The 20031-nt window shown below is 43.9% G+C and overlaps 1 protein-coding gene across 2 annotated transcripts in view; it reads right to left on the reverse strand.

Moving 5' to 3' along the window:
* Nucleotides 1-20031, reverse strand: part of prkcq (protein kinase C, theta) — a 130956-nt gene that overhangs the window by 67421 nt on the left and 43504 nt on the right. For both annotated transcript variants that reach the window (XM_072240951.1, XM_072240952.1), the window contains exon 2: nt 9703-9840. In XM_072240951.1, the coding sequence (XP_072097052.1) occupies nt 9703-9817 (115 nt within the window). In that variant the 5' untranslated portion in view covers nt 9818-9840. The remainder of the gene's footprint in view (nt 1-9702; nt 9841-20031) is intronic.

The following is a 20031-nucleotide window of genomic DNA, read 5'->3' on the forward strand; positions in this document are numbered from 1 at the left end:
TAACCACTCTGCTCGTGACTGCAAGAAACTGCAGTGGACACAACTCAGCGCATTGCAGAAACCTGCCTTCCCTCTGTGGACTCTGTCTATGCTTCTGTAAAACGACCAACATAATCAAAGCAACACACACACACACACACACAGCAGGGCCAAAACATCGACTGTGCTTTTTCTCCCCCATAGATGCTGCCTGACCTGCTGAGTTCCTCCAGCATTTTGTGTGTGTGCTCGGATTTCCAACATCTGCAGGTTTTTTTTCTCTTGCTTGAACATAATCAAAGACCTCACCCACCCTGGATATTCCCTCTTCTTTCCTCTCACATTGATCAGTAGATACAAAATTTTGAAAGCACTTACCAGCAGGCTCATGGACAGCTTCTGCCCCCTGCGTTACTGGCTTATCAAAATGAACAGGAAGGCTCTGGGCAGTGTTTCAGTACAGAGTGACCCAACAGTACAAATACATGGTCTTGCTGTTTTCAGACTCATACCACTGTGGAAAAAGCTCCCCTTCAGATCCTTTATAAGCCTCCTACTCAACAAATCTTTGCCTCTTTCATTAGATACTCCTACCATGAGAACTAGCATTTTACTATCTACCCCATCCATCCCCTTTATAGTTGTATATACTTCCATCAGATCACTCTTCAGTCTCTTCCATTCCAGGGAAACATACCTCGCCTACCTGGTCCTTTTTTAAAAAAAAATTAAACGGCTCCGATTCAAGCAACATGCTGGTAAATCTCCTCTCTATTCTCTCCAGCTCCATAGGAGCAAAAAGATAGTGTAGCAGTTAGTGTAAAGCTTTACAGCACCAGCGATCGCCGGTCAGGCTTCGATTCTCGCCGCTGCCTCTGAAGAAATTTATATGAGTTCCCAATGACCGCATTGGGTTCCCCCGGGGGCTCCTGTTTCCTCCCGCATTCCAAAGACGTATGGTTAGTGTGAGGGTTAATGAGTTGTGGGCATACTATTATGACACTGACATTGGAAGTGAGGTGACACTTGCTGGCTGCCCCCAGCACTTCTTTAGACTGTGCTGGTCTTTTGACGCAAAACCGTGCACTGGGTCAGCACGGTGGCGTAGGAGTTAGTGCAAAGCTTTGCAGCGCCAGTGAGGGGTGTACCAAATAAACAGGCCACTGAGTGTTGACTTGAAAGCATTTTGGAACCAAGATCAAGTGGGCAGAGCTGGGAGATAGCGGCAGGTAAGTGATAAAATGCAGGCAGACAGAGCCTCCATTTGGCCGAATCAGCATACAGGAGGGAGACTGAAAATCTGGCTGTGTGTTACCACAGCAACAACCTCTCACTCAATGTCAGCAAGACCAAGGAGCCTTCAGGAGAAGGAAACCAAAGGTCTATAAGCCAGTCCTCATTGGAGGTGTGTCAGAGATGGAACTGGTCAACAGCTTTAAATTCCTTGGTGTTATCATTTCAGAGGACACGTCCTGAGCTCAGCATACAAATGCAATTACGAAAGAAGCACAGTAGCACCTTTACTTCCTTAGGAGAATTGGCATGACATCTAAAACTTTGACAAACTTCTATAGATGTATAAAGGAGAGTATATTGACTGGCTACATCACAGCCAGGTATGGAAACGCCAATACCCTTGAATAGAAAGTCCTACAAAAAGTAACGGATATAGTCCATTCCATCATGGGTAAAGCCCTCCCCATCACGGATCACATCTGCAGGAGAGCAGCATCCATTATCAGGGACTCCCACCACCCAGGCCATGATCTTTTCACGCTGCTGCCATCCAGAAAAAGATACAGCAGCCTCAGGGCTCACACCACCAGGTTCTGGAAGAGTTATTACCCCTCGACCATCAGGCTCTTGAAGCAAGGGGGATAACTTCACCCAACTTTACTTGCCCCATCATTGAAATGGTCCCACAACCGATGGGCCTGCTTTCAAGGACTCTTCATCTCATGATCTTAATACTTATTGCTTATTTATTTTTTATTATTATTATTATTATTATTTGTATTTGCAGAGTTTGTTGTCTTTTGCACACTGGTTGAATGCCCGTGTTGGTGCAGTCTTTCACTGACTCTGTTATGGTTATTATTCTATTATGGATTTATTGAGTATGCCCACAAGAAAATGAATCTCAGGGTTGTAAATGGTGACTTTGATAATAAATTTATTTTGAGCTTTGAACAAAAAGGTACTTCACCATTAATATTGTCCTGGCTGCCCTAGATACTTAGGGGAACTGGCAGGATGGAGTTTGCTCGGAAGTTGGACAAGAGGATGTGGTTTGTGAGGGATTAATTATAGGAACTGCTGGTTTTTTTTTCCAAATGAATTGGCTGTCATTTTCAGACTGTGTGGAGGGGATGGTGAATGGGTGGGGCAAGAAGCATGTGGGAGAAATGTGTTTTCAGCAAACTTTCATCCATACAAGTGTCGCAATTAGGCTGTAAGTCCTGGTGCTTAATTCACCAAAACTGAAAAAAAATTCACTAAATAACGATGGAATATTTTCTGCACTGGTTTAATGGCCCAGAGATTAATTCCCGGGGCACTTGCACTGAATACCCTAATTAGTTACATCAGTACCATCTACATTTTTGCCGAAATACATGAAGTTTAGAAGCATGGATGGTTTTGTTACTAAACAGAAGGAAACTTTTGGGCAAACATGGAAATAAAACCTCAGATTGTGTGAAATCTAAAGTAAAAGCCATACTGCCTTCAACCTGAAATGTTATCTCCATTTCCCTTTCCCCTACTATTTCCCGATTCTCTGTTTTAGATTAGCTAACTACTCTACTCTCTCATACACATGACAGTGTGGCCAGACACAGCTCAAGCACCACCTATAAATTTGCTGACGACGTCACTGCTCTTGGCAGAATCTCATATGGCAGCAAGGGGGTGTACAGCAGCGAATTAGATCGCCTAAACTTCATTAGGAGTTTGGGGAGATTTGGTATGTCCCTAAATCTCCACAGATGTACTGCGGGGAACATCCTGACTGACTGCCTGGTATGGTGATGCCAATGCACGGCTGCAGAGTGTTGTAGACTCAACCACTCCATCACGGGCACAACCCTCCCCACTCCATCATGGGCACAATCCTCCCCTCCAAGGACGACTGTGAAGATCATGTTTTTTGATTTCTCAAGTGCCTTCAATACCATACAGCCCTCATTGCTGGAGGAGAAGCTCCCTTCAATGCAGGTTGGCACTTCCACTGTACCCTGGATAATGGACTTCCTGTCTTGACAGACCACAGTTTATACGGCTTCAGAGCTGTGTGTCAGACATTGCTATAAGCTGCACTGGGGCCCCACAGGGGACTGTACTGGCTCCCTTCCTACTTGCCCTGTATACTTCGGAGTTTAGATATAACACTGAGTCATGTATTCTGTAGAAATTCTCTGATGACTCAGCAATAGTTGGGTGTATAAAGAGAGGATGGGAGGATGAATACAGGACCCTGGTGGAGGACTTTGCCAAATGGCGCAAGCTGAACCATCCGCAGGTCAGCATCAGTAAGACAAAGGAGATGGTGATGGACTTCAGGAAGATTAAGCCTGCACTGCTCACTGTTACTACTGATGGTGAGGATGTGGATGCGATGTGGACCTACAAGCACCTGTGGGTGCAGCTGGACGACAGAATTGAGTGGAGCACCAACACAGAGGCTGTGCAGAAGAAGGGCCAGAGTTGCCTCTACTTCCTGAGGAGACTGAGGCCCTTTGGAGTATACACGCCTCTCCTTCACCTGTTCTGCCAGTCTGTTGTCGCCAGTATGATCTTCTATGCAGAGGTATGCTTTGGTAATGGTATCAACACGGGTGATGCCAACAGGCTCAAAAAACTGATTGGAAAGGCTGGCTCTGTTACAGGAGTCAAACTGGACACTCTGGAGGCTGTGGTAGAACAAAGGACTCTACCGCAAAATTCTGGCAGTTCTGGACAATGTTTCTCACCCTCTGCATGCCACCTTGGCTGAACAGAGGAGCACTTTTAGTAACAGACTAAGACAACTTCGTTGTTCCATAGAGTGCGATACGGGGATACGAGGTCATTCTTACCCTCAGCCGTTAGGCTCTATAATGAGTCGACCTATAGGCTGGAATGTTAGACCGTTGAAATAACTTATTTTTTATTCTTTCTTACTTCTCTTCTAATATTTGTATAACTGTGCACTTGCAATGCAACTGTGATATGTAATTTCCTTTGGGATCAATAAATTATCTATCTTTAAAAGGTGATGGCTCGAGAGGTCAGCATCCATCATCAAGGACTCTCACCATCTGGGAGATGCCCTCTGCTCATTACTCTCATCAGGAGAATAGTGTCTTCCCCTCCGCCATCAGCATTCTGATCTGTCCATGAACTCAAACGTGTGTATTTCTCTTTAGCACCATTTATTGTAACTTACAGCAATTTTTTAAAAATTTCTTGTACCGTTGAGGCCCAGCTTTGGTCAGGGTTGAGTATGGATATTGTGCCCTGGCTGCCTATGTAATGTACAATATGGAGAGCAGGCTGTTGCTCGTGCAACAGGATCCCCCTCTCCACGCAGGAACGGCACAGCCCAACACAGTTTGGCACCTGTGGTGTTGCAGGAGTTGCCACTCAGCGTAGGACTGCCTTTGGGACTCCAGCTTCAGATTTTTCCCTTGGGGTTTAATCCCGAAGCCTTCCCCGTGAGTGGGTATAGCTAAGAGGCAGCAGAGGTTTGAGATCAAGATTTTTCTTTCTCCTAGACGAGCTGTCAAACATGGCTGATGAACCGCACCCGCCTGAAGTTACTGGTTTTAAGGCACCAGTGACCCACCTTTGCCCCTTTTCCTATTAGTAGAAACAGCTCCACTGGGCTTAGTAGCAAAGCCACACACGAAGGCAAGGAGCTGGACTTGGTTGTCAGAGGCTATTTGAGACTCATGACATTTGGAGCATTTAATAGGATGAGGGAGCTTATCCTCACCACCATCCCCAGCTCTACCAACCTCAAAGAGCCTCTTGCACTTTACAGCTACCACAAAACAACAAATAACTTATATCAGAGATAATGAACCTGATTCTGAGCTTCTGGGCTAACGTGGTGTTCTGTTTTTGCACACTGATATCTAATAATTTATTAACTCAATAAAATAGCACATTTAGATAACAAGAGAAAATCTCTATATGCTGGAAATCCAAGCAACACCCATAAAATGCTGGAGGATCTCAGCGGGCCCGGCAGCATCTGTGGAAAAGAATACAATCGACGTTTCAGGCTGAGATGCTTCAGCAGGACTAGAGAGAAAAAAAATGAGGAGTAGATTTAAAAGGTGGGAGGAGAGGAGAGAAACACAAGGCGTTCAGCAAAACTGCGGCGGGGGGGTGAAGTAAAGAGCTGGGAAGTTGATTGGTGAGAGATACACGACTAGGGAAGGGAGAATCTAATAGGAGAGGACAGAAGGCCATGAAAGAAAGAAGAGAGGGAGGAGCACCAGAGGCAGAAAACTACTGCTTTGCAGTGAATTCAAGACTTCACTGTATCAAGAACACCCCATCTCAAATTAATATGCCATCAGTTCAACCTTAAACTTACACGCAGTGGCCATTTTATGAGGTATCTCCCATACCTAATAAAGGGATCACTGAGTGTATGTCTGTGGTCTTCTATGCTGTAGTCCATCCACTTCAAGGCTCAACGTGTTGTTCATTCAGAGTTGCTCTTCCGCACACCACTGTTGTTACACTTGATTATTTGAATTGATTGTCACCTTCCTGTCAGCTTGAACCAATCTGATTATTCTCCCCTGAACTTTCTCATTAACAAGGCACTCCCCCCCCCCCACAGAACTGTCACTCACTGGATGCTTTTTATTTTTCACACAGTCCTCTGTAAACCCTAGGGTTTGTTGTGAGTGAAAATCCTAAGGGTTCAGCAGTTTCTGAGATACTCAAACCACCACGTCCGGCACCAACCAGTCCACAGTCAAAGTCACTTCGTTCACACTTCTTCCCCCATTCTGATATCTGGTATAAACAACAAATTAACCCCTCGAGCATGCCTGCACGTTTTTATGCACAGAGTTCCTGCTATGTGACTGGCTGATTAGATATTTGCATTAACAAAGTGTACCTAATAAAGTGACCCCTATGTGTACGTCAATAAAGAAAAGTACATAATTGAAAACAGGTATAATAAAAATGATATAGAATATCTTGTACAACTGCAGCATAACACTTTAATTCTTATACTCAACGCCCCAACTGATGAAAGCTAGCATGTCTCCTTCACCACACTTGATGTAACTTTCCAGTTTACGAGCACATTGAAGATGGAGACTGACAGAGGTTTCAATATTAAAGGGGATCAAAGGATATGGGGTTTGTGAAGGAGAGTGACGCAGTGGTGATAATTATTAGCCATGGTCTTATTGAAGTTTTGAATTTTCACAGGTGCTGCAACTCCTGTTTCTAGATCCTCTACTCCTACGGGTTAAGTGCCTCAAAGAACAGACTTTGCTGCGTGGCTTATTGAAAAAAATAACAAACACCCACTGAAAGGTGAACAGTTCAGCTCCAAACATGAACCGAAGTAAAATCACGGAGATGCAGGAAGGGTGAATATTTCACAGGAGATGATGGCAGCTTTGGTTATCACATGCTGTGTGACTTATTACGTTACTTACAGCTTCCTAATGAGAAATTTATTTATTTATTTTTTATACATACTATTCTTGAATAGTATCAATGCTTTTGAAAGAATATAAATTATTGTATTTTTGGCAAAATCTTTGGAATAATTGATGCTGAGATGTATCCCAGGATGCGCTGGGACACATCAGTGAATTAAGCTGGGGTCATCGGGTGTTTCAGGTCTTTCAGGTCTTTCAACAGCAGACCCCCTCACCCAGGTGATCACACCTGTTGACCCATAGCCATCTGGAGTCATGCTCAGCAGCCTCTGCGATTGTTCTGATGGCTCTTCTCTTTACAGCCCCTCTCCAGCCAAGGAGAGAGTAGGCTCTGCAGCAACTACTACACCCCACCTCTATAAGCTCCACCCGCCTCTGGAACTGCACTACCAGCCCCTGGTATTAGGCCTTCTTACACTCTAACACCTCCTCAATCCAGTCTTCCCAAGACACTGTCAGCTCTACCATGACTACCTGCTTTGAGGTTTCTGACAGAATGGCCATGTCAGGCCTCAGTAATGAAGATGCAATAAAGAGAGACATCTTATTTTGTTTGCAAAGTATAATCCTTCCGAAAGGAAAGAAATGTTTGCTTTGACGGAGGCCTCCCCTCCATGCACTTCCTTTGCCTCGAGAAAATATACAACATAACGAGACCATAAGACATAGAGGCAGAATTAGGCCATTCAGCCCATTAAGTCTGCTCCACCATTCGATCATGATTGATTTATTTTTCCTCTCAACCCTATTCTCCCTGTAACCTTTGATGCCCTTATTAAGAATCTATCATGCTCCACTTTAAAACTACACTACATTAGCTCCCACAGCCATCTATGGTAATGAATTCCAGAGATACAACAACCTCTGGGTAAAGAAATTCCTCATCTCCGTTCTAAATGGACGGCTTTGTACTCTGAAGCTGTATCTCCCTTCTACTATTGGAAAAATCCTCTCTATGTCCACTCTATCTAGCTTTACAATATTCAGTAGATTTCAAATGAAATCCCCCCTCATTCTTCTAAACTCCAGCAAGTACAGACTCAGAGGCATCAAACACTCCTCATATGTTAACCTCGTCATTCCTGGGATCATTCTCGTGAATCTCCTCTGGACTCTCTCCAATGCCAGCAAATGCTTAGATATGGGGCTTAAAGCTGCTCACAATACTCCAAGTAGAGTCTGACCAATGCCTGATAAAGCTTCAGCATTACATCCTTGCTCTTGTATTCTAGTCCTCTCAAAATGAATGCTAAACATTCCTTTACTAATGACTCAACCTGCAAATTAACCTTTAGGGAATCTTACACTAAATTTGCTCCCCATTTAGAAAATACTCTACGGCTTCATTCCTTCTTTCAAAGTGCATGACCGTACATTTCCCTACACCATATTCCATCTGCCACTTATTTATCCATTCTCCAAATCCTTCTGTAGACTCCCTGCTTCCCCAGTGCTACCTGTCTTTGTACTATCCACAAACTTGTCCACAAAGCCATCAATTCCATTACCCAGATTATTAACATAATGTGAAAAGTAGCAGACCCAGCACACAGCCCTGGGGAACATCACTAGTCTCCGGTTGCCAACCAAACCTCCCACTCTGGACATTCTCTCTTCTACCTCCTTTCATCAGGCAGAAGACACAAAAGCTTGAGTTCTCAGAGCACCAGGCTCAAGATGAACTTCAATCCCACTGTTATCAGTGACTTGAATGAACCTCTAGTACGATGAAGGCGAACACTCAATATCTCTCTCTCTCTCTCTACCTTGACATGGCCTTGTACCCTATTGTCTACCTACACTTCATTCTGCATTCTGTTATTGTTTTTTTTTTGTGTTACCTCAAAATACTGTTGCTTTGAGATGATGAGCCCGGATGGCACGCCAAAACAGAGCTTTTCAGTCTACGGCAGTACATGTGACAATAATAAAACAATTTTCAGGTCACTTTGCCAAGTGTGGTCCTGAGGGATTCCAGGAACAATCCCATCGTGGAGAAAATAATGGGTCCAAAGAGGTTGCCATGGCAACTGATTGGGCAGGGACACTTTGAGGATCTCCACTGGTGCAAACATGGCAGCTGGCATTTAGAAGTGGCCTCTGATAAGAAAGAGTGCTTTTTCTATAGCTATTCTAAGCAAGGTACCAAGAGTGGGGATACCACGAATTTCATGGATACCCATTTCAGTGCTTAATTTTTATTTGTTTATTTTATTTCGAGATAGAGCACTGTAACGGGCCTTTCTGGCCCAATGAGCCTGAGCTGCCCAATTACACCCATTGTGGCCAGTTACAGTATCGTAGTTGTTAGCACAACAGTTCACAATTTCTGCAATCGCAATTCAATTCTGCCTCTGTGAGTAAGGAGCTTGTACAGTATGTTCTGGGTTAGTTTCCTCCCACATACCAAAGACATATGGGTTAGGGTTAGTAAACTGCAGGCATGCAATGCTAGAACTGGATGCACGGCCATACCTGTGGGCTACCCCCAGCACGTCTTCAAAATGTGTTTGCTGTTGACGCAAACGATGCACTTCACTGTACACTTGGTGGCCACTTAATTAGGTACTAGGGTGGAACCCAGTCTGGTCTTCTGCTGCTGCAGCCCATCCACCTCAAAGTTCGGCGTGTTGTGCATCTAGAGATGCTCTTCTGCACAACACTGTTGGTTACTGGAGTTCCTGTTGCCTTCCTGTCAGCTTGAACTAGTCTGACCATTCTCCTCTCACCTCTCTCGTTAACAAGGCTTTTCCCCCACAGATCTCAGTGTATGTTTCGATGTTTCAATGTATATGTGATAAATAAAGATAATCTTTATCTTTGACTAAGTTATTAACTCGTACGTCTTTGTGCAAGGAAACTGAAGCACCCAGAGGAAACCCACGGGGTCACGGGGAGAATGAACAAAGATGGCGGCGGGATTTGAACCTGTGTCGCTCACACTGTAATAGGATTAAGCCCTCTGCTATGCTACCATGCCACTGCGTTTGAAAACAACTGCGTGGTGATGATTCAGTGTGAGTGGAGGAAAGGAGATTCCTACCCGTGTCCACTGTTTCTTTCACAATCACTGCACAGTAAGGGTTCTGGATGTCTTCTGCTGGCTGTGGGGGTCCGATGTCAAAACTGGAGAAACCGATGCGGAGGAAGGGAGACATTTCAGCGATCTTCACCGTCAGACCTTGTGAATGAACAAGAAGAGGAACACTTAGAACATAGAAAAGGGAACAGTATTGCATAGGACAGGACATTCAGTCCACAACATCTGTGCTGACCATGATATCAAATCAAACTAATCTCTTCTGCCTGCAAGTGATCCATATCCCTTGATTCCCTGCGTATTCATGGGTCAGCCAAAAAGCTTCTTAAACATCACTGCTGTGTCTGCCTCGATCACTGTTTGGACTAGCGAATGAGACAGCGACATCTTGTAGGGCAGGAGCCATTTGAAAACTGCACGTCTTGTTGGGAGTGAGTCATTGTTTGAGCCAAAAGAAAGAAAGTAAAGAGGTGTAAGCAGAGCAGCCAGTGTGTGAGTGGGGCAGTGTTAGAGTGTTCTGGGTTTGACGCAACAGGCCTCAGGGAGAACAGGCTTGAGCAAGAACAGACGTGGGCTTCAGGTAAGCTTTTTTTTGTTAGTACATACCTGGTGTGTTGAGAATGGGTCCAGAGTTAGTAATATGTTCCCTATGTGGGATGTGGGTACTTAGAGAGATCTCCATTCTCCCTGTTAACTACATCTACATGAAGTGCACCAAGCAGCAACTGCTTAGAGGTTATATTAAGGAACCAGAATAGCAGCTGGATGATCTTCCCTTCATAAGGGAAAATGAAGAGGTGATAGATAGGAGCTACAGGGAAGTAGTCACCCCCCAAGTTGCAGGAGGCAGGTACCTGAGTGATTGTCCGGAGAGGGAAAGGCAATAGGCAGCCAGTGCAAAGTACCCTGTGCCCTTGCCCTCAATAATAAGTACACTGCTTTGGATGCTGCTGGGGGTAGGGAAGACATTTTACCAGGGAGGAGCCACAGTGAGCAGGTCTCTGGCACTGAGTCCGACTCTGTGGCTCAGAAGGGAAGAGGGGAGAAGAGGCAAGCTGTAGTAATAGGGGATTCATTGATTAGGGAAACAGAAAGGAGGTTCTTTGGGCGAGAATGCGATTTCCAGATTGTATGTTGCCTCCCGGGTGCCAGGACATCTCAGATCAAGTTCACAGCATTCTAAAGGGAGGGGGTCAGCAGTCAGAGGTCGTGGGCCACGTTGATACCAATGATTTAGGTAGTATGGGCGATGAGGTCCTGCAAAGCGAGCTTCGGGGACTTAGGTGCCAAGTTAAAGGACAGATCCTCCAGGATTGTCTCCCATGCCACGATAGTGAGACCAGAAATAGGAAGATCATACAGCTTAACAGGTGGCTAAGGAGTTGGCGCATGGCCAAGTGGTTAAGGCGTTCATCTAGTGATCTGAGGGTTGCTAGTTCGAGCCTTGGCTGAGGCAGCGTGTGTGTCCTTGAGCAAGGCACTTAATCACACATTGCCCTGTGACGACACCGGTGCCAAGCTGTATGAGTCCTAATGCCCTTTCCTTGGACAACATCGGTGTCATGGAGAGGGGAGACTTGCAGCATGGGCAACTGCCGGTCTTCCATAAATCTTCCCCAGGCCTGCGCCCTGGAAACCTTCCAAGGTGCAAATCCATGGCCTCACGAGACTAACGGATGCCTATAAGATAAGAAGGAGTTGGTGCAGGAGGGAGGGCGGGCCTCAGGAGTGAGTGTGTGTGTGTGTGTGTGTGTGTGTGTGTGTATATATATAGAACTTTGCGTAAATGCAGTGTGATGAAACACAGATGGTCAGACGCATTTCACAGAGCAGTGACGTTACATGCGTACTGAAAACTGCATAACAAATACTCACTAAGACGAGTTGGAAATGTCACCGTCTGTGATTGCATGTGGACAATCCTCAGTGCATAATCAGAACAACAATGTTGCTTCATTCTTGCTAGGATATGTGATCATTTCTTTTAAACATCATTTTAATAATAATGTTTATAATAATAGTCTGAATGGAGACTTTGCAGGTCAATAAGTGGGCTTTGCAGGTCAGTGGACCAGTGATGAACTTCACGACCTAGACACCAACTCAAATCCCTCACCACAAAGGGGAAAGCGACCTGAGGGGCAACTTCTTCTGCAGAGGGTGGTGACTATATGGAATGAGCTGCCAGAGAAAGAAGCTGAGGCAGGTACAATTGAGGCCCAAGGACAGCTTCCATCCCTCTGTTTTAAAGCTATTGAATGGTCCCTAGTGTTGCTCTCTCAGTCTATGCTGTCATGGTCCTTGCACCTTATTGTCTGCCTGCACTGCACCTTCTCTGAAATTCAGCACTTCTCCCCATTGACCCGCACCTATTTTTGACAATGCACCACAGACCACATCCTATCCAGAAGCATTGTGGCTTGGCATGGCAACTGCTCCATCCACACTGCAAGAAACTACAGAGAGCTGTGAGTGCAGTTCAGCCCTTCATGGAAACCAGCCTCCCCTCCACAGACTCTGCCTGTACTAGGTAAAGCAATCTACATGGTCAAAGACCCCACCCATCCTGGAATCCTCACTCCCCCCCCATCCCATCCAACAGAATATAGAAAAGCTTGAAAGCAGGTACCACAAGGCTCAAGAACAGTCTCTCTCCCAGTGCTATAGGACTATTGACCTGCTCCCCAGGACGACAGATCAGCTCACAATCTATACAATTCTTACTGCAATTTATGGTTTATTTTAGGTCTTGCATTATGCTGTTGCCACAAAACACCAGATTTCACAACACACGTCAGTGATAATCAACCTGATTCTGATTCAGATCCAGATCCAATTTAGCAGCAGAGAGGTGAATTCTTACCAATGGGTGACATTTACCAATAAGCAAACACAAAGCTACAGCAATGAATCTTTGTAAGAGTAACACATACAAAACACTGGAGGACTTCAGTAGGTCAGGCTGTGTCTATGGAAAGGAATACACAGTTGATGTTTTATGCCAAGACTTCATCAGAACCAGAAAAGCGGGGGAAGAAGCCAGAATAAGGAGAGGGAGGGGAAGGAGTACAAACTAGAAGGTGAAGCCCACTGGGGGGGGGGTGGATAAAGTGAGAAGCTGGGGGCTGATAGCCCCAACCTTCTTATTCCAATTTCTCCCCCCACTTTCCAGTCCTGATTATAGGTCTCAGCCGGGAACATCGACTCTTTATGCCTTTCCCTAGATGCTGCCTGACCTGCTGAGTTTCTCCAGCACTTTGTATGTGTTACTCTGGCTTTCCAGCATCTGCAGAATCCCTTGTGTTTGCGATAATGGATCTTTGCTTGTTGGAGAAGCTCCTCACACAGTGCTGTGTAGTGTCTATGGTACGAGGGTAGCATCTATTTGTGACACCTCTGGGGGTTGAATTTGCACAGTAAGTTTTCAGCATCAAAGTATGAGAACTCTCTAACTGAGCTGCTGTCTAAATAAACCTGTTAGCACCTTTATCCAAGAAGCTGATAAAAACAATTCTGCATTCATTCAGTTATTCCAAGCAACATGCAGTAGAGTGAAAGGATGCAAGTTACTGTATGAGACGGTAATTTGTGATGACCGACAGTTTACTTCACAACACGTTCTGATTTATATTTCCGCTGGAGCCAAAGAGCAAGCTAATCATGGCTGAATCTCCAAGACAGCAACTGATAGGGAGCAGCATTGTCAAAGATGTCTCATTTAGACAAAACATCAAACTGAGGTTTACTGATGTAATGGGCCCTTTTATGTTATTCATATAAAGGATGATATCTTTGCAGGCTGAGCCAGCATTTAATTGGCTATCCCTAGCTGCCCCTGAGAGGTGGTGGCGAGCCACCTTCTTAAACCATTGCAGATGTGGGCAGACCCACAATGGTGTAAGGTACTGGTGTCCAGGGTTTTGACCCAGCAGCGGTGAAGGAACAGCAATATACACTCAGTGGCCACTGTATTAGGGCCTCCTGAACCTAGAAAAAGACCACTGAGTGCATGTTCACGGTCTTATGCTGCTGAAGCCCGTCCACTTCAAAGGTCGACATGTTGAGCATAAAGAGATGCTCTTTTGCACATCTCTGTTGTAACACATGGTTATCTGAGTTATTGTTGCCTTCCTGTCAGCTTGAACCAGTCAGACCTCTCGCGTTAAGGCATGTTCTCCCACAGAACTGCTTGTTTTTTTGCACCATTCTCTGTAAACTCTAGAGTTTCTGAGATACTCTAACCACCCTGTCTGGCACCAACAGTAATTCCACAACTAAAGTCACTTCGGTCATATTTCTTTCCTATTCTGATGGGCTGGTCTGAACAACAACTGAATCTCTTGACCATGTCTGTATGCCTTTATGCATTAAGTTGCTGCCACATGATCGGCTAATTAGATATTTGCACTGACGAGTGGATGGACTGGTGTACATAATGATGTGGTATTTCTGTGCTCTATGACCTTGAGGGCCATATCCAGGGTGTGGCGTTCCCTGGCCTTTTGCTGCCCTTGTCCTTCCAGCTGGTAGAAGTGGTGGCTTTCGAAGATGCTGTCTGAGGACTCTGGGCAAGTTGCTGCAGAGCGCCCTGTAAACGGTACAGACTGCTGCAGTGTGTCAGTAGTGGAGTGAGTGAAAGGTTGTGGATGGCGCGTCTATCAAGCAAGCTGTTATGTTGATGTTCTTGAGTTTTATTGAAGCCGCACTCATCCAGGCAAGTGGAGAGTGTTCCATCACACTGCTGGGGTGGCATGTTAGTGTAAGACCATTACAGTACCAGCAGCCCAGGTTCAATTCCGTCACAGTCTGTAGAGAGTTTGTCCTTTCTGCCCGTGACCGCATGGCTTTCCTCCAGACGCTCCAGCTCCTCCACATTCTAAAGGCGTACAGGGTCATAGGTTAATTGATCACATGATGGTGGGGAATTGGATGACGGTGGGGGATTTAGTGACATGGGGGGGGGGTCGGGGGAATAGCAATGCCACTGAATGTGAGAGGGTGAGAGCGGGTTGTTTCCTTGTTTGATATTGTCATTGCCTGGCACCAAGGCTTTATAAGGTATTGGTCAGGCCCCTTTGGAGTATTGTGTGCAGTACTGGGCCCCTTATTTAAGAAAGGATGTGTTGGCATTGGAGAGGGTCAAAAGGAGATTCATGAGAATGATTCCAGGAATGAAAAAATTAATGTATGAGGAACAATTGATGGCTCCGGGCCTATGCTCACTGGAGTTTAAAAGAAAAAGGTGGGGGGGTGGGGAAGGGAGTCTTATTGAAATGTATACAATTTTGAAAGGCCTAGATCAAGAGGCTGTTTCCAATCGTGAGGGTGTCTAGGACCAGAGGGAAAAACTTCAGAACAGAATGGAGATGAGGAGGAATTTCTTCAGCTAGAATCTGTGGAATTCATTGCCACAGTCGGTTGTGGAAGCCAATCATTGGGTATATTTAAAGAAGAGATTGATAGACTCCTGGTTAGTAAGGACATCAAAGATCAGAGGGTGAAGGCATTGAGAATGGTGTTGACAAGGAAAATAAATTAATCATCAAATGCTGGAGCAGGCTTGATGGGTTAATTAGCACAATTCTACTCCTATGTTTTAATGGTGTGTGGTTCAAAGTTAGTTGTTTACCGTAAGTCCAGGTCTTGCCACTTTTGGTTGTGGACTGCTCTGTTATACAATGATCCCATGATATAATATTGATGAAAGGATTAGTGCCCTGGTCAAAATCTGTCCCTCAGAACAATAAATAAATCCTCCTTGACCATTTTGTCATTATCACAACCTTGCATCACCATACTGCAATCACTGAGAGTACTTGTGCATTAGGGTGCTGGGGCTGTGTGGGCTGCTCTAGAAATGAAAGCCTCTTCACAACTCGCCTGAGATCAAGAAATTGTGAAATTGAGTGGCTTTTGGGAGAAGAACTGTGTGTGTCTTTAATGTTATGAGATAGGTGTGTGTGCATGAACCCATAATTTAATTCTTGGTGAATTATTGGGGAACCATTTACCCACTTCCCAAGATTGTTAATGTCCTGATTCACAGACACAAGGAGAAGAAAATTAAAGATAAATGAACTGAAGATTTGCCACAATTGCGTATTCACACTACCCACAGTATGGATGCAGACACAAGAAATTGCAGATGCTGGAATCTGGAGCAAAACAAAAAATCAAACAGCTGGAAGATCTCAGAGGGTTGGGCAGCATCTGTGTAGGGAAAGGGACTGCCGATGTTTCGTATTGAGTACCTGCATCATGGTTGGGTGAAGTGCTTCATGAGATTGTGACATCACAGTACACTAGAGTTTAGTGCTTTGCTTTACAGCACCAGTAATAAGTGATCAGTGTTTAATTCCTGCTGCTGCTTGTAAGGAGTTTGTAGGTTCTCCATGTGGGTTTCCTCTGGGAGCTCTGGTTTCCTCCCACGTTCCAAACATGTACGGATTAGGGTCAGTGAGTTACAGGCATGCTCTGTTGGTGCAGGCTGCCCCAGCACAATCCTCACTGATTTGATTTGGCACACGTGATGCATTTCACTGTATGTTTTGATGCACGTGTGACAAATAAGATAATCTTTATCAGCTCGTCACTGAAAAGCCATTTGTCAGTGGGACATTTTTAAGCAGCCGATGAACTGATCTGACATTTCAGGTATATTTTTAAATTCTCATTGAGAGGCAGCTGCCATTGAAGGTTTAAGATGGAACTCTATTTGATGTTCAAAGGACAGGAGCATTCTCTGATGAACAAAGACATTCTTTGCCCTTTCATTACAATTTGACATGAGAGAAGGGCTGCTGCTTTTTTCAGGAAACACCTTGATTGGCTTCACAGCATAATTATGCCTCATTTTACAGAAAGTCCTGGTTAAGCATAGAAATGCTCACATAGGCAAAATGCAGTTTAAAATTGCAATGCACATACACAGAAGTATGAGATATGCAGTGAAATGTATGTGCACACTTGCCTTTAGATGACTTCAAAGCAAGAATGATGTGTTGCATTTGCAATGATGGACTTCCGTGTAGGTTCATGCATTATAATTTTGCCACAAGTTAGGAATTTAAGTAAAACTTTGAATTCTCTAATAAAATGCGGTTGAAAAAGTTACCCACCTCAATAAACTGGTTTATTGCAGGAAACGCTACATATAACAATAAAAATAAATCCTATTCTCAAATGTTAAGGCTTTTTTTCATTTTGAAAACCAGTAAGTCGATCTCAGAAGAAGTGATTTCCACTCAAATATCAAAACTTTCTCTGTACAGATGCTAAAGATTACTCTCAATTTTAGAATGATTTCTCAGCTCTGCAAATGAGGAGCATACGTTTTATATAAATGTATATATAATAGAACCAGAAAATTCTAGAAACACTCAGCAGGTCAGGCAGCACCCGTGGAGGAAGATTTTTAAATCAATATTTCAGGTCAAATGCTCACAAATGATCTTCAACCTGAAATGTTAACCCTATTCCTCTCTCCGCAGATGTTGCCTGACCTGCTGAGCTCTTCCTGCATTTTTAGCCTTCATTTCAAATTTGCAGAACCTGTATTTTTTTGTTTTGACGTATTATTTATATGACCAGAAATTTATTTAGCAAGGTATGGATTTTGCTAAACAAGTTTTAATATGAAGTTATTATTTACAGAATATGATTTTTTTCCATGAACACTAGAAGCCAAGCCTTCAGATTGACAGCTGTCCCTTAAGTGTTGTCACACATTCACACACTTTTTGCTGTGTTAACTGCAGTAAAAGGTCGGAAGGAAGTGTCTCCAAACCAACAATAACAACTTGAGTTAATGTGGTACCCTTCAATGCATACTAAAACTGTTTTCCTTGAATTTGTGAAGGAAGTTGGTGCTCAAAGACCTTAGATGTGACATAGCTGGGGAAAGAAACGCAGTAAGGGCAACAGCCAGTGTTATTTAAGATGGTGAGAAAGCCCAAGCATTATTATTATGTTATTAGTGCTATCTTTATTACTGCTAGGCTATGAGCTGATATGGTTTGCATTTTATGTATCAGAGTACCATGGATTTAATGCAGTGATTTTTTTGTTAATAAACGTTAAGGATAGTTTTTAAAGACGATTAATTGCTCAAAGGCCTAGATAGAATGGATGTGGCGAGGACGTGGAGAGAACATTTCCAGTAGCGGGAGACTCTTGGATCAGAGGCTCAGCCTCTGAATAGAAGGATTCTTTATCTAAGAAAGGATGTGTTGCCACTGGAGAGAGTCCAGAGGTGGTTCAGGAGAATGATCCCAGGAATGGAAGGGTTAGCATGCAGGTTAAAGAGCATTGGATAGCTCTGGGTCCGTGCTCACTGGTGTTTAGAAGAATGAGGGTGGGGGGGGGGGGATCTCACTGAAAACTATCGAATATTGAAAGGCCGAGTTAGAATGGGTGTGGAGAGGATGTTTCTGATAGTGGGGGTGTCTAGGAGCAGAGGGCACGGCCTCAGAATACAATAACATCACCTTAGAACAGAGATCAGGAGGAATTTCTTTAGCCAGAGGGTGGTGATCCGTGGAATTCACTGTCACAGAGGGCTGTGCAGGCCAAATCACCAGGTATACTTAAAGTGCAGGTTCTCAATTAGTAAGGGCATCAAGGGTTATGAGAAGACAGAAGAATGGGCTTGAGAGGGGAAAAAAAAATCAGGCATAGTCAAATGGCAAAGCAGACATGATGGGACAAATGGCCGAATTCTTCTTCTATATCTTATGGTCTTGTAAGAGACCAGAAAATTCAGAATCAGGCTCATCAATATTAGATAACTTTAAGTTTTCTCTTTTGCAACAGCAGTACTGTTCAAAGACATAAAGCAAATAAATAGTACAAAAATAAGGAATAAGAAGGTCGTGTTCATGGATCACGCAGAAATCTAATGGCAGAGGGCAAGAAGCTGTTTCTAAAATGTTGAGTGTGGATCTTCAGGTTCCTGTACCTCTCCCCTGATGGTAGCGATGAGAAGAGGGCATGTTCTGGATGGTGAGGGTTCTTCCATGATGGATGCCGCCTTCATGAAGCACTGTCTCGTGAAGATGTCTTCAACAGTGGGGAGGGTTGTGGCCACCTTGCAGCTGTATCATCTTGTGATCCTGTGCATTGGCACCTCCCTAATAGTTTGTGATGCAAACTGTCTGAACACTTACCACTGTATGTCTATCGGCCATGGGGAAGTGATCTGTGTACTTCCCTCCTGTATAATACATGACCTTTCATTATCATTCACTGTTTCTGTTCCTAGAACATGTTACAACCAGTTTTACTCTTTGGTTTTCATGACATACATATTTTGTGGCCTTTTGGAAGTTCATGTAAACCATGACTGCACTTCACCCATCAACCCACTCTGTTAGTTCATCAAAATACTCCCAGCTTGTTTAGTGTGAGTTGTCTTTAACAAATCTATGCTGGTTCTCTCCAACCAATACGCACTTGTGCAAATTGCAAACAATATGGTTGTGCTTCAGACGGTTGCTAGGGAGATTGAGAGGATGGACAGCTGGTGAACAGAGAAAGCCAGATATATAGTGGGTGAAAACATTACCTACACCTACTGAAAACTCACCTGGTATAACTCTCAGCTGCAACAGCATAGGAATAAGCCATTCAGCCCATTAGGTACATACTGACACATAACAGAACTATGCTAATTCCCACTCACATCCTTCGACTGGAACATCATCAGCATTTACAACAAGCTCATTTCTCATTGCTACCGTTAGGGAAGTAAGTACAGGAGCCTGAAAAACCCACAATGAATGATTCCCAAAGAGCTCTTCCCTCTGAACAGTCGATGAACATGACCTCATTATTCCTCTTTTGCAAATTTATTTGTGTTATTGTAATTTATAGTAATATTTTATGCCTCGAACTGTACAGCTGCCACAAAACATATTTCAAGATGATAAACATATGTCAATGATAATTAAAAAGGTTATGGCTGAGAGGTTTCTTTGCTTTTCTTCATTTTCATATTAATGATTTTATTGAATTTACATGTTTTTTTAATTGATGCATTTAAAAATCATTAATTTTGATAAACTTTTTCAATTTTTTAATTAATTAATTTAATTCAACTGAAAGTCTCTGACCATAGATGTAGGAAACAGAGTGAGGTCTCTAATAGTACAAACTGTCAACAGGTGACTACAGGGATATGACTATTTCTCTCTCCTGCACCCCCTCTCTCTCTCTCCCCCCCATCTATCTATCCATGCATTTATTAACTATTGGAACCTATAGTAAATTTTTTATGTCTTTCTCTTTACAGCTGCCACAAAACAACACCTTACGATATATATCAGTGAAAATAAA

The sequence above is a fragment of the Mobula birostris genome, chromosome 23 (assembly GCF_030028105.1).
Source record: "Mobula birostris isolate sMobBir1 chromosome 23, sMobBir1.hap1, whole genome shotgun sequence".
Taxonomy (NCBI): Eukaryota; Metazoa; Chordata; class Chondrichthyes; order Myliobatiformes; family Myliobatidae; genus Mobula; species Mobula birostris.